General features: G+C 40.7%; 1 protein-coding gene across 6 annotated transcripts in view; it reads right to left on the reverse strand.

Moving 5' to 3' along the window:
• The window catches only part of rbfox3a (RNA binding fox-1 homolog 3a), a 417,700-nt gene that overhangs the window by 76,931 nt on the left and 323,635 nt on the right, over nt 1–17,134 (reverse strand). For all 6 annotated transcript variants that reach the window (XR_003463938.1, XR_003463942.1, XR_003463941.1 and 3 more), the window contains one exon: nt 4,132–4,185. Coding sequence is in view for 1 of the 6 variants with exons in the window: in XM_027289251.1 (XP_027145052.1) it covers nt 4,132–4,185 (54 nt within the window). In the remaining 5 variants the exon portion in view is untranslated. The remainder of the gene's footprint in view (nt 1–4,131; nt 4,186–17,134) is intronic.

Genomic DNA, 17,134 nt, shown 5'->3' on the forward strand with positions numbered 1-17,134 from the left:
CTAGGCTATGTTACAACTTACAAAAAGCTGATGCAATCGGTTACAGAACAGAAAATGTAAAATGAGTCAAATGGCTAGGATGTGAATCAGTGGTGCAGTTCATGTTTTCATCTGAACTCAGTTCCACTTTAACAATCTGTTATGATATTAAATACCATCCTGGATTCCATCTGGGTGGAGTATATTTAAGGGCTGAAATATGTGTCACCAGAAACTGAATTTGAATTAAATTGTTCAATTTGATATATTGCATTAAAAAACTGAATCTGAATTGTAACTTGAAACTGAATTTATTAGTTTGGAACTGAACATTCAGTTCTCACAATTCAAATTCAATTTTCTATGACAAACATCCGGGTAGTTGAGGCAGAGCAATCGAGCACAGATACACAGGATGCCTCTTCGGCCAATCAGCAGCTATGTCACTGAGCACGTAACGTAGTGGTCATTTGTTGCCGCCCGCCATGAAACGGTGGAAGAACTGCTTTATGGCATTATATTTGAGTCTAGTGTTGCCACCCGTCCCGTTTTTCATCAGCTGTCCCGGGGGGAAAAAAATCTCTCATACACAATTTGTCTCGTTTTTGGGGGAAAATATAGAAACTTTATTTGGTTTCCCTCATTCTGTAGTCCAGAAAGGTTCCTATGCTTCTCGTTATGGAATTTTCTATCCTTAGGTTACACGAGGTCATATGTGGGCCTTGAGGGCCGCAGCAGTATTAATTGTTTGGCTTTGGTTGGGAACAGTAGGTGCCAGTCTATCTCAACACTGTGGTGGCCAGGGTCGAAGAGACCTATTGCTGCCTTCCTAGTTTGTGTAATCAGACATCTGTGTCTCCAGATTAGAATGTGTTGACAATAACACCTCCTTGAGTAAAAGTATTCTCTTTGACTAATTCTAGGCGTATAGTATTTGTGGTGTTATCTTGGGGTTTAAAGTCTATCCGCCACGATGAGTTGGGCAGAATGTGAGACCGACTCAGGCACTTCTGATGTACTTTGAAAGTGTCTCTAATTCTCCTTGGCCAAGCGTCAATAAATAATACAGCATAAGACATCAGAGGCTCCTGAACACTTTCTTCCCTCCTGACCTCACCATTGACCTTTGACTTCAGCAATTTCTCCACAACACTTCTGTAGCTATTTAACCGTCTGGGGACGGATCTAGAGGATCCACCTAATCGTACGTTTTACAGATCTGTGAATATCTCTGAAACGGTTTATAATATTGTGTCTGTCCGACACTTCCTTGTTGATCTATTCCACCGACCAATGGAAAAATAGATGGTTTGCAGACTGAAAGCGCAGTCAACAAATGGACAAACATTACTAGGCGGGATATTTTCTTTTTCAACCAATCAGTGGTATAGTATCTATTCTAGCCCATCAATGGACTCTTGGGGGATCTTGGGGGGGAGGGACAACAGAGATAGAGAGAGCTGTGTGTGTAGAACAGAGCAGAGTGACAGAGGGTCCAAAGTAACTGCAAAGTGACAGAATAAATAGTATTCCTAGTGAATGACTTTCTGAAGGGTCTTTGCTTAAAAATCTGTAACACTAAAGAATTTCAAAAACGAAAACGTAATTTTTTACTCAAAATCACACCTCAAACAGTACTAGTGAAGAGTTTTTGAATGAAAATATTATTTTTCAATCCCTTTACCTGACATACATATGCAGTTGTTCTATCAAATATGTGAAGAACAATAAAATAATGCCCTTTCAATAAAAAAAGGTCCCATGTGTTTTTGCCTCATTTTCCTCAGGCATACCACTTAGCAAAGCAAAGAGCCTCCAGAGAGTTGAGGGGAAGCTATCCTTCAATAGAAATAGTATTTATGAAGTTATTCTGTCACTCTGCAGTCACTTTGGACCCTCTGTCACTCTGCTCTGTGTGCTCCCTGACCCCTGTGCCAGTGATTGGTTGGTCGCCAACGAGCCTGTTTAAAGAGCCGGCTCTTTTAAGTGAACGATGGGAGCCGGCTCCTGTCCGTCAGTCCATTTAAAAAAAATTTTTTTTTTTACTTTTCTCTTTAGGAAAAGTACCTGCAGGCACTGCAGGCACTGGCTACGGGTGTCACTGCATGCTGTGCAACCAATCATGTGAGGATTGACAAGGAGCATACCACCAAGCAGGGAGGGGTGGGGGTAGCAGCGCTGAGAGGTGACAGGAGAGGAGGGAGACACGCTGAAGGAGAGAGAGAAGTGAAGACGAGAGACGAAAGATTTATTATTTTTACTCCATACCAAAAACATTTTGGTTCTGTTTGACCAGATGTCAGTGGTGGGTGTTGTGGAGAAATTGCTGAAGTCAAAGGTCAATGGTGAGGTCAGGAAGGAAGAAAGTGTTCAGGAGCCTCTGATGTCTTATGCTGTATTATTTATTGACACTTGGCCAAGGAGAATTAGAGACACTTTCTAATCAGAAGTGCCTGAGTCGGTCTCACATTCTGCCCAACTCATCCTGGTGGATAGACTTTAAACCCCAAAATAACACCACAAATACTACACACCCAGAATTAGTCAAAGAGAATACTTTTACTCATGGAGGTGTTATTGTCAGCATATTCTAGTCTGGAGACACAGATGTCTGTTCGTGTTAATGGAATGTCAATGGCAAGCTATCTATTATGACTAGGAAGGCAGCAACAGGCCTCTTCTACCCTGGCCACCACAGTGTTGAGATATGGTGGCACCTAGTCAAAGCCAAACAATTAATACTGCCGAGGACCTCAAGGCTCACACGTGACATCGTGTTACCCAAGGATAGAAAATTCCATAACAGTGGGCATTAACAAAGCACAGTGCTGTATTTAATTTCTCTTTTTTTTTAGTACTTTTCTATGCTTAGGTTTTTATAAGCATTTCTATCTGCTTTGTGTAGCAGAGTGATACATACATAGATACATCCACTGATTGGTTGAAAAAGAAAATATCCTGCCTAGTAACGTTTGTCCATTCATTTACTGCACTTTCAGTCTGACGAACATTTATTTTTCAATTGGTCTTTTACGCTGTGACATAGAACACCATGGAAGTTATGGACAGACACAACAGCATATCTCCGTCTTCAGCAGAATCTCAGGAAAACAGTGTAAAAAAAACCATATCTCTGTATCATAAAACGTTTCAGATATATTCACAAATATATAAAACTTATGAGGCGGATCCGCCCAATCCATCCCCAAACAATAAATAGCTACAGAAGCATGGGAACCTTTCTGTACTATATAACAAAGGAAACCAAATAAAGTTTTTACATTTTTCCCCCAAAACGGGACAGATTGTGTCCCAGGAGAGATTTTTTTTTACCCCCAGGGACAGCTGATGAAAAAAGAGAACAATTCTGGGAAAAACGGGACAGGTGCCAACACTAGACTCAAATATAATGCCATAAAGCAGTTCTTCCTCCATTTCATGGCGGGTGGCAACAAATGACCACTACATTACCTTGGCTGATTGTATCTGTGCTCTGTGCCTCAACCCGGATGTTTGTCATAGAAAATTGACATTGAATTTTGAGAACTGAATTTGAATTGTAAGAACTGTATTTGAATTGTAAGAACTAAATTTGAATTGTAAGAATGTTCAGTTCCAAACTAATAAATTCAATTTCAATTACAATTCAGATTCAGTTTTTCAATGCAATGATTCAAATTGAACAATACCAATTCTAATTATGTGATTCAAATTCAGTTTTTTAATGCAATTATTCAAGTTAAGCAATTCAAATTCAAATATAAATGACTGAAAATGTAGTTTCTGGTGGCACATATTTTAGCCTATATATATTCGCATTCATTTTATTTTTATGTTTTTGCTCTATAGGTTGAGAAGTTAACCAGGCAAGACAGCATGTGTTTGCAGTCTGTGTGAATATTGTCAGCATTAAAATAAGTGGGAGCGATTTATTGTCTGTCACAATGTATGGCAGACCAGTAAGCTGCATGCAGGCAAGTGTCACTGATAGGTCTGTAATTACTATTAGACAGAAGGAAAGAGAGCTCTGAAGACAGTGAGAGGAGTGTCGGACTGTAAGAGAAAAGGGAGGGCAAGGGACAAATACAGTCGGCTGGAAAATCTTATATGTGTGAAAGAGTGTTCTTGAATGTATGGTTACAGTGCACTTACCTTGGAGCCTCGCTCGTTAAAAATAATCTCCACGTCTAAAATCTTGCCAAATTGCTGTGGAAGACAGGGAAGGAGAAGGAGGGCAGGGAATGAAGAGGGAGAAGAGAGGAAGGAGGAGGAAATAATTAGAACGGTGACCTGCACTTTTCTGTCCTATTCCAAATGATAAAAATCGTAGTCAATAAACCCAACTTTAAAAACATAAAGCTCTATTCTTGAACTCCCTCACCACTCCTCGCTACTAAAAAGGTCAAGCAGTTGCTCGGAGAATGAGATTAATAAAATATCCATTTACTCCTAATTCTTTTTAATGCTGTGTTTGTTCTGTTTTGGCTATAAAGAGGTGTGAGTGTGTGTGTGTGTATAGGGGACTGAGGGTATGCAGTGTTAATGAACATTATGGTGGATGTGGATGCTATAGCAATGCAACGCATCAGCACGCAGCGCTGATCTTAATGATGCCCATCATCTTACTTCTTCTGTCCCCTCTCAGAAAAAAAGAGAGTATTTTATAGCGAGAGGCCCTCTCAGTTAAACCAGGAAATGGCTTGTATTGTATGTATATCAGAAGATATAGTGCTTATTTATTATTATCGTTTATTAAATATGTATGTTTCAAATCAAACTGAATTTAGTAGCTGGATAAATCAATGAAAAATAGACATTTTAAACATGAAAGTTCAATATGTTTTATATGGAAAACTAAAAAAAGGTTTTCACTGTTCATATTCAATGTGCGCATCTCAGGACAAACTCTAACCTCAACCTGACAGCACAGTAACAGTCTCTTTGACATCAGGACTTTATTCCAACATCTTATGTGTCAAAATAAAGTGAGGTTAGCTCAGAGGATGTTCTCTGTAAGACCTCTGCCTGTCATTAGTAGACTTCATCAGTTTGCATCTGAATGCCTGGTCGAGGTCGAGTTTGGCTGCTAACACTACATCAAGTGTAGCATTTCTAATCTGCCTCTACCATGTTTACAAAGCACGTGTGGGTGGAGCCACCGCCACCTACTGTGCTGGAGAGTGGGCTGAATTTTCCTAATTCCACTAGTGGACGCAGCCCGAATAATCTTACTTTTTAATTAATCACGCTATTTTTTCTAATCACGTTATTTTTTCTAATCACGTTATTTTTTCCATAATTAATTAATTGAAATTAACGCGTTAATTTGACAGCCCTATTTGATATAATTTGACTGGCTGTATGTACAACATTAACAACTTTGGTTGTAGTCCACTTTAGCATTGAAAAGTATGGCCTATTAATCAGGCCACACCTTCAATGGTTTGATAACCAATTAACCAATGAAGCTAAGAAGCAAATAATCCAAAATGGTGGAAGTTTAAAAAAAAAAAAAAGCTAAATCACTTAACACCGATGTGTTTTTAGTATTTTTAGTACTTTTGTTGTCTAACATCAATCTCCATCTATTTTGTGTACAAACATGGACGTGGAACTTAGAGATTAATGATTTGCCTTTGCCTTTTTCCGTTATATGGACTACTTGACCCATTCAAAAAAAGCCAAGCTTCTCTTGTTTACATTTGAGAACAGCTGTTAGCGCTAGATAGTGTCCATCTGCCTCCGGTTTACATACTTACATGGTGAATAAACAACCCTGAACCAAGATATGAAAAAATGCTCTGAGAGACTGTTTCAAAACCACTGACTGGGAAGTGCTCTGCAGACCAAATTGAAAGGACACTGACCACCCGTATCACAGATTACATCAACCTGTGTTAAGAGAAGACTGGGCCTACCTGGGGGGTACAGTGTTTCTGTTTTAGCTGTTTTTTTTTAAAGTTTTAAACATTGTTAACCACTTGTTATTCACAGGTACTTTCCCTGAGGTTTAAAAGTCTACAATAGTTAAACCACTGCTTTAAAAAGTAACTTACATTTCTCAGCTTTTAGCAATTACAGACCCATTTCAAACATCCCATTCTTAGGTAAGATTTTAGAAAAAGTTGTTTTTAAACAGATCAATAACACCACAGCACAGAGAGTGCACTGGTCAAGATAATAAATGATATTAGAAATAACACTGGTTTCAACAAGCTCTGTTCTGGTTCTACTTGATCTCATTGCAGCCCTTGATACTGTTGGTCATAACATACTATTAAATAGACTTAAAAACTGGGTTGGCCTCTCGGAGATGGCTATAAAATGGTTCGGGTCATATCTGACTTGGCGAGACTTCTTTGGGTCCCAGGGTGATTTCTGCTTGGATACAAATGGCATAACCTGTGCAGTCCCGCAAGGTTCCATTTTGGGCCCTATTTTCTTCAGCATTTATATGCTACCACTTAGTGAAATCATCAGAAACCATAACATTGAGTTTCACAGCTATGCTAATGGCATACAATTGTACATTTCTGTATCTCCTCATGACCTCAGCTCAATTATAACTAACTTCCGTTAACCAACAATTTTCTGCAACTCAATCAGGAAAAGACCAAAATAATAATATTTGGGCCTAAAGCCCAGAGAGACCATCTGTTCAAGCATCTTCGATCCCTGGCTCTTCACATGAAGGATCAGGTAAAGTTACCTGGTAAAGTTACCTGGGAGTTACCTCATATCAGAAATATAACCAAAAGGTCAGTTTATCAAATGAGAAATATTGCAAGTGTCAGACCTTTCTTGACTAAGGCTGACATGCTAAATTCATGCTTTTATCACCTTAAGGCTTGATTACAGCAATGCTTTTCTGTCTGGTCTTCCCAAAAAAACATTGTGCCACCTACAACTTGTACAAAACTCTGCAGCCCGAATACAGAAGGCATATATAATTACAATTGCAATATTCCACGAGAGGATGTGCTTTAACATCATTACTGGCACGACAGTGATGCAGTCAGGATTAGCATTACTGTCACTGAAGTGCCAATAATAAGTTAAAGCTCACCCTTGTAATATTGCGATCATACAACAATTACCAACAAATATAAAATATATAATCAAAAGATATTTATGTTTTGGGGCAATTTGCTCTCAATCTACATTTCTTTGCTTGCCGTTTCTGTCCTGATCTCCGTTTCTATGGAGATACACGAATGAATCAGCAGACAGATCTATAGGCACCACATGCATGACAGACACACAGGCACAAAGACACATTTTACCAGTCAAAAATCTTTCTCAGATTGGAAGAAGAGAAGTTTGAGAATATTTGCTGATGTCACAAGTCTATGTGGGCATTTATGGTCTAATTGACTTATGTTCCTGTTTATTCTCTCATTCTCTTATTTCCTGCGTCAGTCTTTTAGTTAGAGGCAAATGAAAGCACTCCTCCAATCAGCCTAATGAACTATTGGAAACAAAGTTGGGCCTTTTGATTTTTAAATTAAAATGATTTACAACACATTTCAACATTTCAACGCATTTTCCAGCAGATTTAATTTCCATATGAATTAATATCAGTGTTAACTTTTTTCAGCTTCAGTATAAATAGATACCAGTCACAAAGAGACTCAGAGCACTGGGTGTTCAGTTTGAGCCTGTGCTGTATAGATGCAGCAGCACTAACCTTGCCAGGCAGTATGATAATGCTCAGCCTTGTGCTCCCCATAACTAGACCTTGAATCAAGTAGTTTATTTCAATAAATAAATAAACATGGAGCAGGCGGCAGAGCAAAGGCAAGGTCATAGTATCAGCAGTAGTCCTGGAGATGAAGGAAGTCTGCCAGCAAAAAAACAAAAAAACATGCCCAATCATACACATGATTTGAATATACACGTTACACACTTATGTTGCAGAAGTATACGTAATTTATTTATGTGTCTAATCTAAGCTTCTGATCAGAGTCAAAGGAAGTTCCCTGAGAAAGGAAGATTGTTTTTGATTTCATTATTTTATTTCAGAGTGTCATTGTTTACAGTGGTCCCTCGTTTATTGCAGGGGATACGTTCTAAAAAAAACCTGCAATAGACGAAATGCGCGAAGTAATCAGCTTTATTTTTTACAATTATTATACATGTTTTAAGGCAGTAAAACCCCTAACCATGCACTTTTATACACTTTTCTCAGACAGGCATTAACATTTTCTCACATTTCTCTTATTTAAACACTTCTCCCTCAGCCAATCAGGACACCGAACACAATGCACGTTCATAATGTACAGTACGCTGTAAAAAAAAAGCATGCAAAATTACACAAAAAAATATCTACGAAACAGCAGTGTTCTTTCCAGTACAACGGGCAGTCCCTCAATGACTATCTCCTCCCTGGACCCACATTAGGTCCATCCCTATTTGGTGTCCTCATCCGGTTTCGTCAGTATCAAATTGCTGTGAGTGGTGACATTAAGAGCATGTTCCACCAAATATGCCTTTTGCAAACGGACAAACCAGTTATAACAGCACATCCGTGACAATTGCGAGCACAACAGCAACCTAGCTGAGTGTGTTGAGCAGTCCTATGTTGACAACTGCCTCCAAAGCAGACAAATATAAGGCCCTAGTTGACGGACTGCACAAGCTCCTCCAGACCGGAGGCTTCGAGATATGCCAGTGGGCCAGTAACATGCCTGCTGTCATCGAACATCTTCCACACAAAGCCATATCGGAGAGCAATGATTTGTGGCTTTCTCAAACTAGCAGAGACCTTCAAGAGCCAACTCTAGGTTTACGTTGGGACCTCCTACGAGACTCCTTGAGGTACAAACACAAACCTGTGGTGCCTACTGAACCCACAATGAGGAACGTCTACAAGGTACTTGCCAGTCAATATGACCCATTAGGCTACATTGTACCATTTACGACAAGAGCCAAAGTGCTTGTTCAAGATCTCTGGAGGGAACAAATTGGTTGGGATGAACCAATCCGGCCACAGAGTCTGCGAGACAGATGGCTCGACTGGGAACAAGAAATCCCTGACCTGATCCAGATGGAACTTCCCAGATGTTATGCACCAGCATCTGCAGATGCACCAACTCCAGAGATCTCCACATATTCTGCGACGCTTCTGAGAGAGCATACGGGTCCGTTGCATACTTACGGACAAAAGAAGCCCAGAACCAAGTCTATGTCTCATTCGTGCTGGCTAGATCCAGCACCAAAGAAGCAGCTTTCCATGCCATGATTGGAACTGTGCACTGGCCTCACCGGTGCTCAACTAGCCAGTGTCCTTCAGACTGAACTCACCTCATCTTTCCGAAAAGTTATCCTCTGGTCTGACTCCACAACAGTTCTCCACTGGATCAAATCAGAATCCTGCTACTACAAAGTCTTTGTGGGCACACGTGTAGCTGAGATACAGAACCTGACTGATGTGAGCAACTGGAGGTATGTGGATACTAAAAACAATCCGGCAGACGACATTACGTGAGGTAAAACCTTAAAAGAGTTGTCACATCCACATCGTTGGAATCAAGGTCCTGAGTTCTTGTGTCACACCGAAGTTAACTGGCCAACTAGCCCTTCAGCCCATAGACATATATACATAGACATATATACATAGACATATATACATAGACATATATACATAGACGCCGCATTGAGCGGGTTGGTCGTTGGTCGCGATACGTCAATGGGTCCGCCATATTGGATGTGGCAGATCTGCCCGTAAACTAATACAAGGAAATGGACTGAACTTCATAAAGCGCCTTTCTACAAAGTTCTTTAAGTTAATGCCTCTTATACACCCATTCACACACACACTAATATATCTGGGAAACAGGCACCAACGTAAAAACAACGTATGTAACTTTTAAAGTGATGATTATAAATGTTTACTCCTTATGTAAGCACCAAACCAACGTATGTATTTTTCTAATGCTGAGTGTTTACAGCTACTAATGTGTGTAACACTGTTACTGTGATGATAAATATTGGAATATTTATATTTAACATTTAATCTGTGTCTATAATAACCAGATCCTGAAATGTAGATATGACATGAGGGTTTTCTGAATAAAGAGCACTAACGTGTACATTACACGTGAACATATATACATACATATAGTACACACACACACACACACACACACACACACACACACACACACACACACACACACACGTCACATCTACATATCAGGATCTGGTTATTATTATTTTTCAGCGCTCAATGCGGCGTCTATGTATATATGTCTATGCTTCAGCCTATCCAGAACCAGAGGATGGTAAACTTAAGAAATCAGTTTTCTGTGCTTATGGCACTGTCACCTGCACCTACTTGCGACCGGTGTCTCGTCTAGTCCGGCTTCCAATGCTCGAAGATTACGAGGTTGAAGAGCCTTCTACCTGAGTGACCTTTCTGCTATTGGTTCGACTGTCCATGCAGACACCCGGGGGCGGCTGTGTCAGAAAGCCCACAGTAGGAATCATTAGTTTCCCTGTTCAGAGCGTCATTGTTCACAGTGGAGACAACCCATTCTATCTCTCCCTAACATACCCCCTTTGTTATACAGATGTAAGAACAGTTTTTACCACCAGGCCATCAGACTTCTGAACTCATAACCTAACAGGACTGCTGTCTGCAAATTATTCACCACCAATCATGACTGTTGCTATTGTGCTAGGACTTGCCTTTTTTTTCTTGTGCAATACTTGTCCACTCCTGCCACTTATACCACGTCTGCAAAAATAGTACTCCACAAACAAGTGTTTCGTCCTTGGATCGATCGCCAAAGCCTTTTTCCTTGCCCTTCCATAGCCATAGCGTTGTTGCTCGAGTGTTCTTTTGTTTTTCTCCTCGATTGAGTGACTTTTTGTTGTAAATTCTTAGTCTAGCCTTTTTGTTTCTTAGTGTTTAGTGTTGTGTTTTTCAGCCTCCCTCGGAGCGCTTTCAGTTAATGTTTTGCAGCCTGTTGTTTTTCCTCTTTGTGAGTGATTTTGATTTTGATAACCTTTCATAAAGCAGTTTAGAGTTTTTCCTCCTTTGGAGTGATTTTTGTTTTCTCTAGTTTAGGCCTGTTTTCATAGCCTGCCATAGCCTCACTCTGTCGAGGGTTTTTGTTACTTCAATAAATAAGCTCACTGACACCTCTGCACCTGCGTCCTGCTTTGAGTCCGGCCTGACATATTGTAGGTGATTTTACCATTCATGTGGACAACCACAATGATAGTCTTAATACTGCGTTTATCTCTTTATTAGATTCAATCGGCTTCTGTCAGAGTGTAAATAAACCGATTCATTGTCTGAACCACACTCTTGATCTTGTTTTCTCATATGGCATTGAAATTGATCATCTAATAGTTTTTCCACAGAATCCTCTTCTGTCTGACCATTTTTTAATAACCTCTGAGTTCATATTATTGGATTATAAGCCTTTTTGTAGAAACTCCTACAGCAGATGTTCATCTGATAGTGCTGTAGCCAAATTTAAGGAAGTGATTCCTTCAGTATTGAATTCAGTGTCATGTCTCAATGTAACAGAGGACTTGTCTGCTTCCTTTAGCCCCTCACAAATAGATCATCTTGTTGACAGTACTACAGGCTCATTACAGACAACTCTAGACTCTATTGCACCTCTGAAAAAGAAGACAATTAAACAAAGAAGGCTAGCACCATGGTATAGCCAGCAGACTCGTAAATTAAGTAGGGATGTGAGTTTTGTACAAAAACACTATTCGAAATTCGATTCGAAAATCGACAGAACCCCGCCCGCCCCCACCCAAACGCGCGCACACATGACAGACAGGGTGAAAGCGGTAACGGTTTAATGAGTCAATAAACAATGATAAACAAATAAACAATAAACTTCCATTCACATCACATAGCCAACAGTCTCAAACAATAATATAGGCTTCCAATTTTATTATTTATATTTACTATTATTTACTATTTACGTCAGAAGGAACCGCGGGTGAAACTGCCCGTTTAGGGAACGATATTGAAAGCGCAACTTTGCCAGGCGAGGGTATTTCTGTTTATTGTCTTTCCACCATGTCATCGGGTCAGTGTGGAGTGGTGGGCATGTATCCTGGCAGTACTGAGTCAATTCAGTCACGCATGTTGCGCTCTCTGTGCTGTAATCCTCGCCAAATATGACGCCAATTGCTGCGGTTAACGGGCCATCCTTTCGGGAATGTTTCGGGTCGCTAGGCCCTTCATGCGATTCCGCCGCCTCTCCGGCTTCTTCATCATCTGCCATGGACAGAAGGTTTCTAACCTCGGCCTGCACTGCGTTTCTCACCTCGTCAGTTGCGAACCTCAGGTGTTTGTGTCTGGGATCCAAAAATGAGGCAATGTATGCGACCTTGCGTGCGCTGCTGGCATCTTCAGGTGCAAGGCGCTCTTTCAATGAGGCAGACACTGCTTTTTTGAAATCGGCGACTTTGGAAGATTCTTCTGGGAGTTCTTTGAGATGTTTGGACTGTAGGTTTGCAACCACTGGAAAAATCATAGAGAGCGACACGTTCACGACACGTGCACATAACGCAGTGGTGGCGCATTTCAGTGAGTACAGCACAGGCAAAATTTCCTCCATCACAACCCAGCTATCATCGTCCAGGGTCAAGTCCAGGGTGCGCGCATCCGATAATTTGGTGACATTTCTGTCTGACAAGACGGCGCACACAGCCCATCTCTGTTCTAACAAGCGCTCGAACATGTCATGTATCGAATTCCATCTTGTCCGGCAGCTTTGCACTAACTTGTGTGCAGGCACGTTTAGGAGCTGTTGCTTTTGTTTCAGCGCTTCTGTTGCCACCGTGCTATGATGGAAGTGAGACACCAGACGATTGGCAGCTTTTACAACGTGGTTTATGTGTTGCAGTTTGAAACCGTCGTTTGTAGCCAGTTGAAGAGTGTGTGCAAAACAAGGCTGCGAGTCCCATCCCAGTCCGGCGTCGGAATTGGCTAGAACCATGTTGCTGGCGTTATCATGCACGCACGCTGTGACTTTTCCAGTGAGACCCCAGTGGTCCCTTGCGTTAGACAGTACATTTGCGAAATTCTCCGCTGTATGTCTCTCGGGCATGGCTTTGGTCTGCAGAACAGCACTCTGCATCTCCCAGTCTAGCATGTAATGACAGGTGATGGTGACATAGGATTCCGTTGTCAGCGCCGTCCACGAATCTGGAGTTATGGACACTTTATGAGCATTCGCTAATTTCTCTTGTAGGATGCTTACGTTTTCATCACGAAGTTTTTCCAGCCTGCTAGTGATTGTTTTTCGACATGGAACTCTGTATTCAGGCTCAAGAAAGTTCATCAACTCTCGAAAGCCTTCTCCTTCCACAAAGCTAACAGGCAGCATATCTTTAGCTATCATCTTAGTGAGGAGAGTTGATATTTTTTTGGCACGGGCGGCATTCAACTTTGATGACCTCATCATGAAAGCGGCAACTGACTGCTGGCCCGAAGTCACTTCTACTGGATGTTTCGCTTTCAGTTGGTTGTGCATGGTGGTGGTTGATTTGTGGTATGCCAGCTTTACCTGACAGATGTTGCATTCCACTTCATTTTCATTTATCAAAGTAAATGAGGACCATACGGAACTTTTGCTACCTCGCTGCATCTCTGCATCACATTACACGTTACCGATTGCAATTCTTCTTCTGTTATTTTGACTACCTTTACTGTAAGATAGCGGCACCCTCTGGCCGAATTAATGCAACAGAGTATGTTAGGAACTAGGAAACACCTTTCCCTGCTCATTTTTTTTAATGGAATGCAACGTAAGCCAAAACGGCATTCGAAATTACTATTCAATATTCAAACTCGTCACGAATATTCGACTATTCGAAAATCATGTCCCATCCCGGCATTTCCCCAAGAACGCCTCAAGTGAGTTTTTGAATGTGTTTATAAAAAACTCAAATGTTCTGGATATATGGAGGGCACTGAACCCCTCAGGTAGGGATTATTCATTCTACTCACCTGTACACAATTCCTATAGTAGGATAGATTACTTCCTGGTAGATGCTAAACTAGCACCTTTTGCACTGAATGCGCAATATCACAGCATTGTGATCTCAGACCATAGTCCCCTCTCTTTCTCAATGCGATTGGACCACATAGATAAACCACATAACTCATGGAGATTAAATCCACAACTACTCACGGATAAGAAATTTTGCGAATACTTGACTGAACAGATGTCCCTCTATTTTGAATGCAACGATATTCCGGGGACCTCTTCCTCCATCCTCTGGGAGGCGTTCAAAGCTTTCATCAGAGGCAGTATAATTTCGTTTGAAGCTTCCAGAAAGAAAGAAAATTTGGCTAAACTACAAGATCTGGAGAAACAAATTAAAGCACTGGATAACGAAAATTCTTGTACACCGTCTACGATCTTGCACAATAAAATTTCAAATCTGAAATATGAATATAATAAAATTATGTCTGCAAAAATTAGCAAAGCATTCCTATATACCAGGCAGAGATTCTTTGAATTTGGTGATAAACCAGACAAGCTCCTAGCGCGACAACTACGAAAAATGGAAAGTGACAGGACAATACATAAAATCAAGGCCCAAGACAATACAATTCTAACAAAACTGAAAGATGTAAACAATAGATTTTTTGAATTTTATACTGAATTGTATACCTCAAAGGCTACGCCAGATTCAGCAGCTATAAATCACTTCCTAGATAGATGTGACCTTCCTAAGCTTGACCCCAAGGATTGTGATTCGCTTAATGCTGAAATCACAGCTGCGGAAATCCGAAATGCCATTGCATCACTGAAGGGAAATAAAACACCAGGCCCTGATGGGCTCCCTGGGGAACTATATAAGAAGTACTGTGAAAAGCTATCCCCTTATTTACTAAGAGTATTCTTACAGGCGCAGAATGATGATGCCCTACCGCCTACTTTAACTGAGGCCACAATCACACTAATCCATAAAAAAGGGAAAGACCCATTGGAGGTAGGTGCGTACCGCCCTATTTCACTCCTCAACGTTGACGGAAAGCTGTTTGCCAAACTTTTGGCCAATAGATTGAGCCCGCTCCTGGAGAGGATAGTCCACCCAGACCAGACAGGGTTTATACCCAATAGGAACTCCTTTTTTAATCTCAGGCGTCTTTTTAATATCATGTATACAAAGCGAGATCCAACCTCGAATCTTGTTATAGTAGCCCTCGATGCTGAGAAAGCCTTCGATCAGATCGAGTGGCATTATCTATTTGAGGTCCTCAGCAGATTTAATCTTGGTTCCAAATTCCTGTCACTAGTCAAACTTATTTATAAACATCCCACAGCAAGAATACTAACTAATCGAACACTGTCCGCTCCATTTAAGCTACATAGGGGGACTAGACAGGGATGTCCCCTCTCCCCATTAATCTTCGCTCTCGCTATTGAACCGTTAGCTCAAAATATTAGACTCGACCCTCAGATGCATGGATACACCACTAAAGGAACAATTAATAAAATATCGCTCTACGCGGATGATATCCTTTTATTTATAACACACCCACAATCCACCATTCCAGTTCTCCTGAACAAGATTAATCTATTTGGAACTTTCTCAGGTTATCGAATCAACTGGACAAAAAGCGTCCTAATGCCAATGTTCGCGGATGACACAACATCCCTGGTTAATTTCCCATTCACGATCAATTCAAATAAATTTACCTATTTGGGGATAGAAGTTACAAAACATTACACTTACCTCTTCCAAGAAAACTATCTGCCTTTAGTAGAAAGATTGCGCTCTAAATTGCTGTTCTGGGACACACTTCCCATTTCTTTGATTGGTAGAATAAACGCGATCAAGATGATCTTTCTTCCACAGCTATTATATTTGTTTCAAAACATTCCAATCTTCCTGAAAAAAGTATTTTTTAAAAGGTTAGATTCTTTAATTGTCCCCTTCTTGTGGAGACACAAACCTCCTAGAATTAGCAAGAAATATCTTTGTAAATCGAAGAGGACGGGAGGATTAGCGCTTCCCAACTTCATACATTACTATTGGGCATCTATGATTAGGACTTCGCTCTTTTGGCTAAAAGACTTATCCTCTACGCCTACTTGGCTCTTGATAGAACAGGAAGACTGTTATCCATTTGCATTGTCCTCTATCTTACTAGCCCCAATACGGATCAATAAATCGTTATATAACAACAACCCTATTATTCATAACACGATTCGCATATGGAAACAAATTCAGTCCAGTTTCGATCTCAACCCTATACCCCCTATGTTACCCATAGATAAGAATCCCACTTTTGTGCCATCTGGTCTTAGTGGAGTTTTCTCCACGTGGAGTCAGAAGGGTATTAAACTTATTGGGGATTTGTACGTGGGAGGTGTGTTCGCTTCATTTTCGCAACTACAACAGAAGTAAATAAAGTTTGGATTAGTATCGAAAATTTCTTTCTTTTCTTTAATAATCTGCAAATGTAGGGATTATATACGAAAGGCAATCTGAAGGATTTTGAATCAAACCTAAATCATTAATCCAAACGATGTATGAAGTTTATAAACACCCCACATGAAGACGAAACTGAGTATCTCGTATCTATAATAGGGGGAGGAAGACACGGCATTGTTTTCGCTAAAAGTAGGGAAAGGGGAAGGGAAGGGAAGGGGAAGAGGAGAAAATCCAACCAATACGCGCAGGGCGGAACCACCCTCATTGAAGGAGAAGAGGTGGGGGGAATTTTTTTAAATAAAGAAGGAATGGAGGGAACACGGAAACGAAGAAGAGGAAAAGGAGGGGAAAAGAGGATGAAGTGAGGGACCGAGGCAAAAAAAAGAGATAGAAAAGAGTATGAACAGCGGCGGTCGAGTGGAATAGTTTTTAGGGGGAAGGTGGAGGGAGTAGGCAGAAAATGGGTGGGGGTTGGTGTCGGCGTGAGGAAAAGGGAGAGAAAGCGAGACAGGAGATAAAGTTTTTAAAACCTGCTCTTTTGCGCTAAAGGAGAGCAACAAGTAGCTTGTAAGTTAAGGAAAAAAATTTTCGCTCATAAAAAAACGGAGCAATCAGAGAACAAAGGTCACAAAACACAAAACCAAAACAAAAAACCATTTCATAATATCCCTTTTCTCCCTTTATTTTGTTTGTCGCCCAACTAGCGTTCACAATCTCTCATTGCTAG

Source organism: Larimichthys crocea, chromosome XVI, assembly GCF_000972845.2.
Source record: "Larimichthys crocea isolate SSNF chromosome XVI, L_crocea_2.0, whole genome shotgun sequence".
NCBI lineage: Eukaryota > Metazoa > Chordata > Actinopteri > Sciaenidae > Larimichthys > Larimichthys crocea.